The sequence below is a fragment of the Nicotiana tabacum genome, chromosome 11, assembly GCF_000715075.1.
Source record: "Nicotiana tabacum cultivar K326 chromosome 11, ASM71507v2, whole genome shotgun sequence".
Classification (NCBI taxonomy): Eukaryota; Viridiplantae; Streptophyta; class Magnoliopsida; order Solanales; family Solanaceae; genus Nicotiana; species Nicotiana tabacum.
Genome location: NC_134090.1, coordinates 135,792,226 through 135,809,386, shown reverse-complemented (window position 1 = coordinate 135,809,386; position 17,161 = coordinate 135,792,226). Strand labels below are relative to the sequence as shown.

General features: G+C 37.1%; 1 protein-coding gene across 1 annotated transcript; it reads left to right on the top strand.

The window, feature by feature from the left end:
* Positions 1-1,071: 1,071 nt before the first annotated feature.
* Positions 1,072-6,508, top strand: LOC107801890 (laccase-7-like). The gene is made up of 7 exons (XM_016625296.2): positions 1,072-1,221; positions 1,926-2,077; positions 3,243-3,487; positions 3,935-4,063; positions 4,172-4,474; positions 5,117-5,773; positions 6,086-6,508. Exons 1-7 carry the CDS (start codon positions 1,126-1,128, stop codon positions 6,223-6,225), a joined length of 1,722 nt encoding a protein of 573 aa, XP_016480782.1. The 5' UTR covers positions 1,072-1,125; the 3' UTR covers positions 6,226-6,508.
* The last annotated feature ends 10,653 nt before the right edge of the window (positions 6,509-17,161 follow it).

The following is a 17,161-nucleotide window of genomic DNA, read 5'->3' as shown; positions in this document are numbered from 1 at the left end:
TTAATAGTGGAACCGTAAAAAACTTGAAAAAGGCTGCAAAAACTGTAGAGCCAATGGAAAATTGATACGTGTACGAAATATTAAATGGAAGTGACAATTGAAGCGTCAATTTTGTCATATAGCATTAATGGTGACAAAAATTCTCGTTTTAATGAAATCCATTTCCCAAATATTCAATTGATGAATAAATGGAAAGTGGGGGGACTATCTGTATTGGGAAAAAATGCATTTATATATGCGAGTGACATGTTGAGACACGTGGACCGGTCAAATAGTCAAAGAATTATAATTAGTCAAGAGGCACGAGCAGCAGTAGAAACGAGCAAAGGCAAAGGAAGAGGCACGGGAGGACATTTGAAGGATTCAGCGCCCGTACCTATTTAAATCATTTATCAAAAGGAATGGATCTGACCATAATAAAGAGCGCAGATACGAAATTCGACAGACATTAAATACTGGGTACGTTAGAGAATTTGTATTGATTATAATGATTGTGTAACGTAGCATTCAATGTCTTTAATTATTCATAATAGCCTCATTATGATTTGGATGAAACGCATATCTTCAAGATACCTATAAAAAGGAGGTATCTGGTCACTTGTAAAGACAAGACACAATTGGAATATACTTTAATTCACTTATTTTTCTCCTGATTACACTCTGGTTACTCTAAATTACTTTCTTCTGCATATTCTTTTGATTATCAGTAACTTTTGCGTTCTTCTAAATTCTAACTTTGACTGAAATTCTATTTTTTTGGTTAAACAACCACATTTTACCGATCCATGTTTCAAACACTTCTCCTCTTTGCCTTAAATTAGTCTTTCACGCAATCGTGAGGGTGAGTTTTGGCCAATAATTTAGAGACCATATTCAAAGATGTATTATTTCTATTTTTAAATAAATAGAGGAAAAAGAAAACCTAGCTAAGACAGATGGTAAACCTTTTTTTTTTAACAAAAAATGAAATAAAATATTGCCGGCTTGTGGCTTTCGTATGGCTTTCTTAAGTTTATAAGACCATTACTGTATAAAAGGATCACTTCTGATTCTTGTCTCCATCATATTCTCGAAGAGTTAACTCATAGTTGAGTTGTGATTTTTCCTTTTTTTTTTGTTTTGGCAATGGCGTCTCATCAGGTTTTCTTGTTTGCATGCGCCATTGCTCTTGTGGCTTCTTTATCAATGGTTTCTTCTGAAGTTATCGAGCATTCTTTTCATGTAATTAATTCTCTTCTCTATTCCCATGCAAACTAGGTTCTCCATTTTTCATGATCATCCTCTGGTATTGAGAAAACAAGCATGAATATTGGACATTGTGTTCACAGAAATTGGCTCATACGATCTTTGTTCTATCTTATATATATATGACACTCTTTGTGTTTAAAAAAGGATGACACTTTTATATGTGGTAACCATTTTAAAATTTTATTCTTAATGACATGTTCTTATCATCATACAAATATCATGATATATTTAAAATCACATATTTTAAGGATACTTTTGATATGTGTCAAAAGTCTTTCTTTATTTCTTAAACTATGTCTCCAATCGATCAAAACTGCCTTCTTCGAACACTCTAGTTATCTTCATGTTGGTTTTTTAGCCTTGCCACCATACGAAGCATCGATATCTTAGGCATGCAATTGTTGGTTTAAATAAGTACATTTTCATCATTTCTTTCATAAAACTTTTTATTTTTGTTTTTTTTATTTTAACTTTCTCTTCCACCCTTTATAAAAAATTTCTTCATAATAGTAATTTGGATGCATGCAGCCAGTTTATATATACAATCATTTGTTGTTAGACGTCATACTCACTTCACCTCGTTTAACTGTACAAAGGAAAAGAAAAAATTTGGAAACTTTTGCCTTTATTTGGTAAAAATTTTCTGACTGATATGTTTACGTGTTTCCTTGTTGTAGGTGCAAAACCTTACTGTAAACAGGTTATGCCGTAGACAAGTGATCACTGCAGTAAATGGAAGTCTTCCTGGCCCAACGCTCCGTGTTCGAGAGGGCGACACCCTTGTCGTTCATGTCTTCAATAAATCACCATACGATCTCACTATTCATTGGTATATATGTCCTTCACATTTAACTTAAGAAATTTGTGGGTGGCAATTTGAGCCCAAACCCATTTAACCTACCCAATCCATCCAAGGTTGGGTCGGATATTGAACCACCCATTTGTTGAACGCAATCCATTTTGACCCTGCTCATCTCAGTCCATCTAAAGTTGAGCTAATTTTTAGTCCAAATTGATCCATGAATAACTTTGTTAAAATATCTTAAAAATAATTCTTTTTTGTTTGATATGTTATATATGACCGCACCAAAAGAAAAAAATCTTCTTTGATAATTAATAGTAATTGATAAGAAAACAGCACACACTAATTAAAGTTTGATAAGAGTTAATTGGACGGGTTGAGCTATGATTCAAAGTTTAGCTCATCTTAACCCAATCAATCTCAGCCTAAGTATTTTTCGGGTAGGTCATTGATCCACGCATTTATTGACTAATTTCATTTTGACCTCCTCAAAATCAGCCTAACCCGCCCATTTAACACCATTTACCCTAACAATGTAAATAATTTAACTAGTTCTAATAGTTACTTGCAACAGTTTAAAACATGTGGCCGCAATAAGGAACTAGACATGTCAAATTTGTTTTTTTTCTTTTCCTTTCAAATTTCCTTTTCACCATTAGTTTTTTATTTTGGTCTCGTGATGTCTCAATCGTGCAAAGTAGTTGGTGTTTTGTACATGTAAAAAAACAAGGAGAATTTGAACATTTATATTATTAGTTACTGATCTTATTGATTGATACATGGTGGATTCACGGAATCAAATCTTGATGTTTAAATTTAAAAATAGCATCTAAGATGACGTCACTCATCAATATTTTACTTTATAGTTAGTTAAAGAAACTATTAAAAAAGAGCCAAACATAAAAGTACTATATTGTTACATGCATGGACTAATGTAAATTATTTGTACCACTTACTATTTAATTAATTCAATATGTATTAAAATAATGCTTAAAGGATTTTAATAAAACTATATAACTATATATTAGTGTTATATATATTAGTGTTGTGTAACCAATTTTGGTTCTTTTCCTGGTTATTGATTCAAACATGGTTGTAGTTAATTAACTTTTATGAATAGTAAATAACTTGATAGTAAAAAAAGAAAAACACATAAACTGCTGTTTTATTTATGTATGTTATACGCATGTAGGCATGGAGTTTTCCAGCTATTGAGTGGGTGGGCAGATGGACCCGAGTTTGCGACCCAGTGCGCGATCCGACCCGGGAAAATCTACACGTACAGGTTTAACCTAACGGGACAGGAAGGAACTCTGTGGTGGCACGCCCACGTGTCATGGCTACGAGCCACGGTTCATGGTGCCCTCATTATTCGTCCCAAATATGGTCGCTCTTTTCCTTTCCCTAAACCTTATAGGGAAGTCCCCATCCTCTTAGGTAATTAACCCTTTTTTCTACTCGTAATTTTTTTAGTTAGCTTATATTATGTCAGGTTTAAGTTATATGCACGGGCATTTGAAAGCAATTTTACATCGTAAAAGTTAATTTAGTCAATATATGTTACTTGATTGAATCAAATCCTAATTTAGTCAATATTCCAGTTAGTTTATGTAAACATATTTTCTTTTTTATTCATTCCAAAAAAGAATGACCTCTTTTTAAATTTAGAAATAATTTAGCGTTAAGTTCCAATTCTAACCTTAATGAGAAGCTTTTATAACTACACAAATACTCTAGACCCCTTTTAGATTTGTTTAGAATCACAAATTAAAAAAATCTTCATTTTTTCTTAAACTCTGTGCCCAGTCAAACAGATTCACATAAATTGGAACGGAGGGAGTATAAATTATCTTCTCATAAAAATTATTAAAAATGTGATTGCAGGAGAATGGTGGAATGCCAATGTTGTGGATGTGGAGAATGAAGGGCTAGCTACCGGAGGTGCACCTAATAACTCAGATGCTTACACCATTAATGGCCAGCCAGGCGATCTTTACCCTTGCTCTTCTAATAGTAAGAAATATATATCATGAATGAATATTTCATTTTCTTTAGAACATAATCGTGTTATTTTTTTCCAATGTGGCTAACTTGGGTTTCGTTTTTCATTTCCATTATTAGAAACATATAAGCTAATAGTGAAACAAGGAAAAACATATCTCCTTCGCATCATCAATGCTGCACTCAATAACCAGCTCTTTTTCAAGATTGCCAATCATAACATGAAAGTTGTTGCGGTAGATGCTGCTTACACCAACCCATATATCACTGATGTAGTTGTTGTTGCACCTGGCCAAACGACTGATGTCCTCCTAACAGCCAATCAAGCCCCCGCATCCTACTACATGGCTGCAAATCCTTACTCTAGCGCGGCCGGGGTACCATTTGACAACACTACTACCACCGGAATCATTTTCTATGAAGGTATTGATCTAGTCATCCTCTATGATTTAAGTTATATACATTGATAGTCTGAATTTTTTTAACTATTCTTAAGGTTACTATTTAGGAATTAGCTAGTACTTATTACTCCCTCCGTTTCAATTTAGACGAGGTAGTTTGACTAAGCATTGAGTTTAAGAAGAAAAAAAAGACTTTTGAAACTTGTGATATTAAAAGCTTAAGGGTTAAAAGCTTTGTGCGGCCATAACATTTTTGTGATTATAAAAGCTTCTCATTAAGGGTAAAATCGGTAAAATGAAGAGTTTAATGTTGAATTATTTCCAAATTTAGAAATGTATCATTTATTTTGGAACAGACTAAAAAGGAAAGTACCTCATCTAATTTGAAACGTTGGGAGTATGTCATAAAAATTTGAACTAAACTCTTAATTTCAGGACAACTCAGGACACAAATATCCTTAAAACGGAAATTCAGGACACATTGACTAATTTCTAAATAACAGCTATTAGAGTAGCTACCTAGTGTCATTTTTCAAGTATTATAGAAATTTGCCTATAATTACCTTATAATTGACCAGATTGTATAAATATTTTCTAAATCGTAGGTGAATAAATAATTTTTCACCTTAGAGTTGTTTTATTAAGATTTTTTTTTTGTATGAAGGTGCAAAACCATCATCAACTCCAAAATTGCCAATCCTACCAGCCTTCAACGACACACCAACAGCCCACACATTTTTCACCAATTTGACTGGGCTTGTAACTGGGCCATTTTGGGTTCCTCCCCCTCGCCAAGTAGACGAGCAAATGTTCATCACTATTGGGTTGGGCCTAGTTGCTTGTGGAAAAGCAGGAAATGCAATATGTGCAGGCCCAAATGGGCAACGATTAGCGGCAAGTATGAACAATGCATCTTTCCAATTCCCAACCAAGATGTCAATTTTAGAGGCATTTTTCAACAATGTGAAAGGGATTTACACTACAGATTTTCCAGACCAACCACCCTTGAAGTTTGATTATACAAATCCTAATAATAGCTTTAATCCTGCATTTGTAATGACTACAAAGTCGACAAAGGTGAAGAAACTCAAGTTCAATGCCACAGTTGAGATTGTAATGCAAAATACTGCTTTGATTGGTGTCGAAAACCATCCAATTCACTTACATGGATTCAATTTTCATGTCTTGGCTCAAGGCTTTGGCAACTACAACCCTACAATTGACCGAAAGAAATTTAACCTTTTTAACCCACAAGAGCGCAATACTATTGCTGTCCCCGTTGGAGGATGGGCTGTCATTAGATTTCGAGCTAACAATCCAGGTAAATATACACTTGAACGCTTACTTGATTCTGTTTGCAAAAGGGACAATGTAATTGTCAAAAGTGTGTCACCATTCCGCACTTTACTTTTTTAGTCTGTCCAAAAAAGAAGATCACCTTTTTATGTTTAGAAATAACTTAAGTGGTGCCACATATATTGTAGCGGAGGGAGTACTATATTTTACTTTGATCGTAAACGTTTGATACGAACTAATATAATAAGAATTAATTGAACTTTATAAAGGGATAAATGACAAGAGTCATGTTGGTGAAGATTAACTTTTTTCCCCCTTCTTGTTTGGCTATTAACAGGTGTATGGTTGATGCATTGTCATTTGGATGTGCATTTGCCTTGGGGTTTAGCAACAGCATTTGTTGTTGAGAATGGGCCAACACCATCAACTAGGCTACCTCCACCTCCACCAGATCTACCAAAATGCTCATCCTCATGATAGTGTTTTACTTTTTTTCTTACATTATTATTTCTGTCATAATTAAAAAATAATAAGTAATTTCGTTTTTGTCCCATCTTGTTATTTCCAATTGTACTAAGAGTCGGATCATTTACCTTTTTCTCGTTTCAACACAAGGGTTGTACTTGTAATTAGCTATATCATTCTTTAAGATTTTGTTGAATGTACTGAATCTTTCTTGTTTCAAGAATACTGTCTGATTGTGAAGCTATACTTCAAAATTATTCTACTTTTTGGTAATGCAGTACAAGTAAACCCCGGATGATTGGCACTTTAAATTTGTTCAACGTTTGATGATCTTCAGCTACTTTTAATCTACGATTCCAAACAAACACTTTATAGCAATGTAGGAAATTTTGGGTCCACCCATAGGTGGGTGCTTTAAGGCTCAATAAAGTTATTAATTAACCTTAATATTCTCTATATAACTACATTTACAGTGTACAATAAAATACTCTCTCAATATTTTCTACACTCTCTTCTCCTACAATCAGACTAGGTTTCAAAATGTTGAATTGGGGGTTGATCCAATACACCGTGACAATCACCGTCAACCAGTAATTCCAGCCACTGTTCATCTGTTCCTTCTGTATTGGTCCAAATTTGGCAACCACGACAACGGATAAGCGAGGCTTGGGACGGAGTCACTACAATACAATGACTGACGGTCGTTGTGGCAAAGGATGACGACCAGAGGCGAGTGGATGAAATGAAGTAGTTTTGGTAGTCAACTTAGAAAGAAAAAGGAAGAATATACCTTTGGAATGTTCTTTGTGTTGTACTTTGTAGGGTTTTTTGGGGAATATCCCTTATATATAGGATGAGATAGTAAACAAGAGAGGGATCTGCCATTTTTGGGAACTGAGAGATATTGTAGGATTGAGAAAAGAAAATACGAGAAAGTGGTCTTATTCATCTCATCCATGCACATGTTGTTCATCATTTATTTGTGAATCCCAAGATCCCACATAGATATTGATTGCTTTCCTTTCCACGTCGCCAGAAAAAGGAAACACCCAATCAGATAATCATTGGGTGACTACTCTTCTATACTACAATCATTATTATTTCTTGCATTTATTACACATTTACTCCATCTGTTCCAATTTATGTGAACATGTTTGACTGGGCACGGTGTTTAAGAAAAAATGAAGACTTTTAGAATTTGTGTGGTCCTAAACAAGTCAAAAAGGGACCCAGAGTATTTGTGTGGTTATAAAAGCTTCTCATTAAAGGTAGAAATGTAAGTTTAAGCTAAATTGTTACCAAATTTAGAAAGGGGTCATTCTTTTTGGAACAGACCAAAAAGGAAATAGGTTCACATAAATTGGAGCAGAGGGAGTATGATATTGCACATCTTGTCAATCATAGCATATTAAGTTCACCATTTAATGCTTATAAACTTTACTCGTCATACAGAAGTTTAGTTCCCTTTGATCTAGAGATTATTAAATTCAGCTGAGATTCATCATATTAATTTATCATTAATTAGTTTAGCATTTATTTTCACAAACAATTTGGCGCCGTTTGTGGGGAGTTTTTCAGTTGAAACTATAGTTCTTTCTAGATCATTAAAAAAAACACATCTTCTTCGTTTGCACCAACTAACAATGGTATGGAAAGAAGATGCGAGGTTGAAAGCGATAACAGTGTCACTACCAACATCTTGAACACCATCAACGAAGATGATAGGGAAGACAATGAAAACATAACGCTAAGCGCTACGTCTAGGCGAAATGCTTCGCATCCCCCCTCCCCCGCGAAAGCGTTACCGCTTCGCGCGAAAAGGAAGCCTCCATGCTAATAAAGAAAGAAGCGCCACCGGCGGTAAAAAGGCTAATGGAAGAATGGCTAACAAGCACTCTAAACAACATACTTGATAAACCCACAAAGGGAGAACAGGGACGCTGCACACATAGAAATCATGACAGCCACCGGCGAACAAGATGCCTCCCGAACTGGTAACACTCACACCACTGTTGATGCAGGTAATGACACACTCGCAGTCATTCTAAAAAAATGGAAGAAATGGAAAACGAAATAAGGCACTCCACGACCAGATGAAGGAGCATCAAGAAAGGGTCGATAAGATACCAGGCGCCCCGAAGTTGTTACCGAAACGGAACATTGGTCGATTCATCGAGCAACCATACAACGAAGAAGCAGCCCCCCCATGCCATTCCTAAAACCTTCAAAATGCCACCGTACATAAAAATATATGACAGTACTACAGACCCAGAAGATCATATCATTCACTACGTCATAGCGGTAAAAGGCAACGATCTTTCGAAGGAAAAAGTACCATCAATGCTACTAAAAAAGTTTGGCAAAACCTTAACAGGGGGAGCCCTAACCTGGTACTCATAACTACCGGCACGATCAATAGCAACGTTCGAAGAAATGGGGGACAAGTTTGACACCGCTCATGCGGGGGCTAAAAAGGCGAAAGCCAGGGTAAACGACATATTCTCCATTAGGCAGACACCTGGCGAGGGACTCAGGGACTTCCTAGCCCAGTTTGACAAGGTGAGAATGAGCCTACCACATGTATCAGAGGGGATGGCGGTAGCGGCCTTCTAGAATGGGTAAAGCAGAAACGGGTTGCGAGCAACTAGAAAGCTAGTAAGCAGGCTTATGAAATACCCTCCCACTACTTGGAAAGAAATTCACAACACCTATTGCGCCGAGCTAAGAGCCGACGAGGATGATCTTAATGACCCGATCCAACGGCTAACGTCAGTTCAAATAGAAACAAGGAAGGATCATCGCAACGATGGTCGAAGGGATCAGTTGGGCCCCCGTCTTAGTCGAGAGAGACATTAGCCCTACATCAGAACAACCATCCCACCTCCCCTACGGCACATGGATGACCATCTTCGACATATCGCGGCACCGCGAAATGAAAGAGGTATGCCTCCGCTCTTATCTGCTCACAATTTTTGTATTTCTCCTTCAAAAATAGTGTACGCATTAGAGAAGCTCGGCACGAAGGTATAATGGCCGCAAAAGATGAAATCCGATCTAAGTACTCGGAAATCAAATGCCCTCTGTGAATTTTACCAGGAACGGGGTCACAAAAACGAGGAATGCATAGGTGTGCGGTAAGAGGTAGTGAGAATGCTAAATCAGGGACACCTGAAAAACTGATGAGCAACCGAGGGCGAGCCAACTTTGCCCGCGGACGCGAACAACCCCAGGGACCTCCAAAATCGCCCTCTTCGCTCGTACCATACAAATGATCATCGGTGGAGGTGACAGGACAACAATCAACCATGTGAAATTCACCACTACACACAAACGCAAACGATCGATCACTCATGGACGGTATGATGACCTCGAAGATAGTATCGTCTTCGATAAGTCAGATACCGATGGTTTGTTTTTCCCTCATTACGATGTTCTTATTATTACTTTACATATAGCAGATACTGATGTGAAAAGAATAATAATGGACGACGGAAGTGGCGCGTGTATTATCCATCCTCGAGTCCTCGTACAAATGAGGCTCGAAGATAAAATAATACCGCGTGGCATAACACTAACGGGTTTTAATAATGCAGTCAAGCGAACTTTTGGAGAAATCGTGCTACCCATTCTAGCCGGAGGAGTCACCCTGGAAACAACATTTCATATCATGGACCAAGACACAACCTACAACGCCATCATAGGGCGACCATAGATACATGCCATGCGGGCCATCCCGTCTAGTCTCTATCAAGTAATCAAGTTCCCTACTCCATGGGGAATATTCAGCATCCGGGGAGAAGAACGCACCGCACAAGAATGATATCGCATTGCCCAGTATTGCATGCACACCTAACAACTAAAGGGAGTTAGCATGGAAGCATAACAATTAGCAATGTCGGGAACTAACCCTGACGCACAGACAGACGTTATCAAGGATCCCGACATCATAGAGGCCACTGATTCGACCCTAGAAGATCTCGACCCCGTCCAACTAGACAACAACGACATCAGAAAAAAGGCTTATATCGGACACAATCTCTCAGAACCAGGTATATTTCATAAATTCTTAACTGACAATGCCGACCTGTTTGCCTTCTTCCATTCAGATATGCCGGGCATTCCTAAAGACATCACTACGCATAAGCTGAACATCAACCCGCTATATCTGTCGATGTGTCAGATAAGGAGAAAGTTCAATGCCGCAATCAATGAGGCTGTCAGCATTGAAGTTGATAAGCTACTTGTCAACAGTTCTATCCGAGAATCAAAATATCCCCAATGGGTCGCAAATGTGGTCATGGTAAAGAAGAAAAACGGGAAATGGCGGATGTGCATTGATTTCACGGACCTAAACAAGGCATGCCCGAAAGATTCTTTTCCACTACCCCATATCGACTAACTCATCGATACAACAGCAGGGCACAAACTGCTGAGCTTTTTGGATGCCTACTCGGGTTACAACCAAATCCTCATGGAGAAGAAAGACCAAGAGAAAACCACTTTCATCACCCATCAGGGAACGTACTGCTACATAGGCATGTCGTTCGAATTAAAGAACGCGGGGGAAGCATACCAAAGGTTGGTCACCAAAATGTTTAAAGACCAACTCGGCAAAACGATGGAGGTTTACATCGACGACATGTTGGTCAAATCCAAAAGGAAAGAGGACCACATTTACCACCTTACAGAGGCCTTCAACATATTAAGACAGTATGGAATGAATCTAAATCCCGAAAAGTGCGCCTTTGGCGTAACCTCAGGCAAATTCCTCTATTTCTTGGTATCACAAAGAGGCATCGAGGTCAATCCAGACCAGATCAAAGCCATCGAAGGGATACCCGAAATACTAACTGTGAGCACGTGATTTTTGCCTCATACGAATTACTCCAAAATAATTCTCAAAATTAGGTCTTGTCTTTAATTATGTGTGATTTTCCTGATTGTTTGTATATATTTGTGGGCATGTTTAATTTTATTAATGCATTAAAAATACAAAAATATAGCATTGTCATTTAAGATTTGATTTTACATTTTTTGGAATTAATTAATAATTAGGTGTTTTACCAAAATGAAAATTCAAAAAAAATAATAACATATTTTTGTAATTTTAGTCAAATTGTGTGATTTTCTTTTAATTTGGCATTTAATTATTTGTGATAATTATTAGTTAGAATTAATTAGTATTTTTAAGTTAATTTGGTGTTTTACAATTTAATTAGGATTTTAGTTTTAATATTGAAAGAAAAAGAAGAAAAGAAAAGAAAAAGAGTTAATAAAAGAGAGGAAATCAAATTTGGGCCAAAAGATCCCCAAGCCCAAACAAAACCCGTCCAAACCCACCCCAAACCAGCCCAGACCCGTCTGCCATACCCGGTTCATCCCTACCAGAACCAAACGACATCGTTTGGACACGTTTTGATCAGGGCCATCAATTTCATTTGATCGAACGACCACAAAGCTTTGCCCGTTACCCGACCCAGACCCATTTTATCTGAGACCGATCCGGTCTTTAAATCACTCAAATGACGTCGTTCCAATTAGTCAGATGATCCAAGCCGTTGATCTCGTTTGATCGAACGGCCTGGATCTAATTTCACCCCAGTATTTGACCAAACAGACCCCACCCCTCTCATAACCCCCATCTCATCTTCCTCGCCCAAACCCTAGAGACCAGCCGCCACCATTCCCCACCGCCTTCCGGTGGCGGCGCCAGCTCCAATCACTCCCAAAAATACACCCCAGAACCCTCTCGATCCCCTCTTCCCAGATCCGTAACCCTTTACCTTCGAACATGCCTGAATCCCTTCGAATATCGATTCAAAAGGATGAACCCTAGCGCCGCCCTAACTTTCTCTGGTGGTGGCGCCGACTCCAATCCCTCCCAAATTAATGCCACACAACCTCCACAACCCCCTTAGGCCCAATATATCATTAGTTTCCCTCAAATATATCCAGAACTCCTCGAATATCGAATTTGAGTTCGAGCCTTAGAGCCTTAAAATTCCGACCAGTGCATGAAAGATCGTTTGGTTGGATTTATGGGCTTATTCAAACTCGTTTCATCACAAAATAATAATGCTCGTTTGTTCTGCATCAGGAACAAACGTTTGGTATTATTTTGGGATAATTCAGAGTGCCAAATCCAAGTTCGAGCCTATCCAGTGAGTTCTTTCCTAGTTTTTGTTTATTTTCATTAGTGTTATTCTAATATTCGTCTTCCTCGTCTCTTTTTCTTTTTCTGATCAATTTCATTTGAAATTCTATCAGTTCTTTTGTATGAATTATTTCTGTTCACTGTTGTTTCTTTAAGATTTGGTTTTATAGATTTGTTTCGTATAATTAGGATATCAGCTTGTTGTAAGACTGTGAAATTGTATCTCATTAATCACTCAGTCAAAATAATTAGGATTAGTTCAATAAGTTTGGTATTAAGTTCTTGTCTAATTGTGTCAATAAGAACTGATTAATATAAGTAATTCAAGGGTTTACCTACTTAAGAAGTTTCTAGTGGATAGTAGAGTTAGGATTGCATTAATGGATTAAATAATTAAGTGGATAATTGAGTGGACAATGGAGTGGAGGATTAAAAAAATGAAAAGTTAAGTTGGTAGTGGAAAATGCACTAATTGAATGCCCATTTAAGGGAGCTGAAAATTAAAAAAAGGAAGGGGGGCGGAGAGAGAGGTATACACTCGATATACAGGAGCAGAATTCATTTTGGAGAGAGTAAAAAAAAAAAGATAGAACCAAATTTTCTGAAATATTGAGAGCGGAAGAACACCAGAGAGAGTTCAAAGCTAGAAAGAGAAAACAAAGAGAGATTTCCGGACTATTTTTCTTTTCCATTTTTACTGGTTTTCTCCGTGTTGCTAGGATTTCTGGATTGAGGTATTGAAGCTACTGTGTTGGGCTTTCTGCTGCTGTATTTTGCTGTTTGCTGTTGCTGATTGCTTACCCCATTTTTCTGTTCTACATACCATGTATTCTCTTGAAACTATGTTGGAAATGAAGCCTGATTAAGTTTGTGTAAAGATCTGTGAACCGAGCTGGAGTTTAAAGGAAAAACATTAAGTTCTTGTTGTAATTTCTGCTCGATGCTGTCATTTTATTGTTCATGCTTTTAGTCTAGTTTATTTTGGATATTTCATTCCTAGATGTATATTTGATTTAAATGTTGAGTGAACTTTGTTTGAATATAGGTGATTCAGGAATGTTGTAAACCTCGTATAATCATGTGTTAATTGAAGATTATGATCCTTAATTAATTAGTTAAGATTGGATGATTTGGATGTACGTTTCATGGCTGTGGTTCAAATTACATGTTTAGACCCTTCATGTGGTTGGTCTAGTAAGCTTGGTTTGGATTTATTTCCTACTGTCCATTTTAGATCTATTCCTATATAGCTTGAAATACAACACAATGGTTTTAGAGTTGTCCTTCAGTTCTGTTGTTGCTCATGTATGAGCACTTTTTTTTATCTTAAAATGGTTTTTGAATGGGGTTTGAGCTTGGTTTTTGACTTGAAATATTCAGATTCACATTAACCTTTCATATTTAGTTTTTCTTTGGCAAGTTTCCATGACATGTGGTATGTTTTAAATATGTTATGCTTGAATCAGAATTTAATATAAACTAGGGGGAAGAGACCTTTGAGTTTTGTTAATTGGTAAATAATTTGTGTAAATGTGTTGTTGCAACTAGGATTGTATCTTCATTTTGGAACCTATGTTAGCATAAAAATGTGCTTTGCATTTGATTCAAAGATTATCAGTATTTGTTCAATCCCAGAATTTCTTGAATGATGCAATTTGCTTCAAACATATTTGTTGGGTCGTGTATTGGGCTGCCATCATTGGCCTAATTTCGATGGTCTTCCCCTTCCACAATCAGGCTGCCAAACTGGGCTTCAAGTTGAGCCCAGTTATTTCACACGCTGAGCCTGCAGTAATGGGCAACCAGACGTGGGTTTTTGACTAACTCGGCCTTTCCACAATCAAATGTGGGTGGTCTGCTACCAGTTCATTTTTTTATTAAATTATTAGTTTTAAGCTTTGGCATAACATAAGTAGGAATCCCCTTACGTTCTTTGATGAACTAGTCACGTCCTTTTAATTAAAGTCGGGATGCGCCGTGCCAAATAAAAATGACAAATGCGTGGCCCTCATATAATTATTTCTTTTAAAAAATACTTAAAATTTGAGGCGTGCCATTTAGCTAATTTTCAGGGCCCTCGCAAAGTTGATAACGCGTTAGTTGCTTTAGGCACGTTTAATATACTGTCGTGGTTGTGGACACGTTCGCGTGACATGATTACAATTCTAAAGACAATTCGGAGTATGCGTTCGCGCAACTTCGAACAAATCTTCTCAATAAAAATGGGTTTTCAGAGGTTATTAAATTAAATTAGCTCATATAGTCCGAGGCACGCCACCTACCATTTAATCATATAAAAATGACAAATGTTCGTAGTTTGTTTTAAGCATGCACAACTTTGGCCAAATTCATTTTTATAATAAAAATATTATTAATTCAATTGTGTACACGTTCGCGCGACACGATTATAATTTCTAAAAAATGAACACTCGTAGATTGCTTTAGGCTCGATTTAGACTAGTGTTGTAATTACGTATACGTTTCGCGTAACATGATGGCAAAATTTGATTCTAAAAAGTGACTTGAGGGATGCGTTCGCGCAACTTCGACCAAATACTTATTAATAAATCGATAAAAGCGTTATTAATCGAGGACACGTTCACATGACATGATTTTGACGCGCCAAAAGTGTTATTAATTATGTACAATGCAAAACTAAAACAAATATACGTACGCGTGATTCGTTTCAAGACAATTCTATAATTACAAATAATCAAGCTAAAAGCGGTGATAAAAGCTAAAAATACACAACAAGTTTAAAACGTGTAATAAGTCAGATAATTAGGCCAAGTATAAATTGTTAAGCGACCGTGCTAGAACCACGGAATTCGGGAGTTCCTAACACCTTCTACCGGGTTAACAAAATTCCTTACCCGGATTTTCGATTCACAGGCTACAATACAGAGTCAATCTTTTCCTCGATTTGGGATTCGAACCGGTGACTTGGGACACCATAAATTATCCCAAGTGGCGACTCTGAATCTTTAAATAAACGAATCCCATTTCGATTGTCCTTTAATTGAAAAAGCTCCCTTATACACTCCTTCCCGGGGGTGTAGTGAAAAGAGGAGGTGTGACAGCTCTGACGACTCTGCTGGGGAACGAACCCAGAATCTCTGGTTCAGGGTTCAAGAATTTGAGCTTAGAATAATTGTTATATTTGGCTTTATATATTATCTGTTTTATTCACATGTTTGGGCTTAATGTGCTAAATGTTGCTTTTTACCGCTTTGATATTATCTGAGCTGTATATTAAACTATTACGAAACTCTTCTTCTTTTTGAGTCTTCTGAATTTATGGTGCACACGTGCGCGTGGCCCACTTTTCTGTTAGAAGTCATACCAAATAGAACGAAGTTGGGCCAATTGTGTACTTTGTATGTTGACCAGCTTATAGGAAAAAGTTAGAAAAGGAAAATCAATGTGAGAACCGAGAAAGAAAATTGGTTGTTCTCGAAAAAATATTATATAATAATAATTTCCAAAATATTTTGAAATCCTGAAAAGGAAAGGAAATGTCATGTTTCTTTTTAAAAAATGGTTTTATTATTTCGAACTACGTAAGTTTGATTCTCGCCGGATGTGAGATACGTAGGCAACCCACATCGGGCCCAACTATTTAAAAAGAAAAAAAATAAATAGATAATAAATAATTAAAAATGTGGGTACATAAATATCATTGTGTTGTCATAAGTAAGGCGATGTCATTCTTGTCCAAAATATGCCGAATGACCCCAAAAGGGCGCCAGAAGGCTGTTTTTGCAAGAACAACCGCCTTTGGTTGTTTTTCTTCAAAAAAAAAATTAATTTTGCCGGTTAGCAAACACAGCCTTTAAACCTTCTTCATCGAAGTGTTTTTTTATATATATGAATTTTTTTTAATATTAATGATTTTTTCAAAATGAGTCTTGATTTTGGGTTTTTAAAATTAACATCGCTCACAGGTACAAAATGAGCACCATCCAAAACTCACCGTTCACAGATATAGATGAGTTTCTATTTCAGCTTCAGATGTGGTGGCATGAGTTAGGAGAAGATGGTCAGAAATGGGTCATTAAGTATTTGGGAGCTCTCATAGATATTATGAAAGTTAAACCGCGCAATGATTTGATTACGGCCCTAGTGACTTTTTGGGACCCTGTTCACAATGTATTTCGCTTCTCTGATTTCGAGCTTACTCCCACATTAGAAGAAATAGCTGGATATTCCGGTTTTGACGGAGATTTGAGAAACCAAAATCTTATATTCCCAAAGGCTCCTTCTGTGAACCGATTTTTTTGTCTTCTGAATATCAGTAATCAAATCAGAAAAAGCAACGTTGTCAAAGGGTGTTGTTCTTTCAACTTCCTATATTCAAGGTTCAGAAAGCCGGATGGGTTTGAAATTCATGAAAAGGGCCTTACTAACAAACAAAACAAGGACACCTGGTAGATTCACCGATGCTTCGCTTTCATGGTGGTTTTTCTAGGAATCATGGTTTTCCCAAACAAAGAGCGGATGATTGATATTCGCATAGACAGAGTCGTACAAGTCCTCACTACCAAAGAACATCACACTCTTGCCCCGATCATTCTCTCAGACATTTATCGGGCGTTGACTTTGTGTAAATCCGGGGCAAAATTCTTCGAAGGTTGCAATATTTTGTTGCAAATGTGGTTGACTGAACATCTCCGACATCACCTCAAGTTCATGCAGTATGGTCCAAGCAAGGACAATTTCATCGAGAGTTATGAATAAATAATAAAAGATTATAAATCTCCAGAAGGGGTGGAAGCCTGGATATCCCACTTAAGA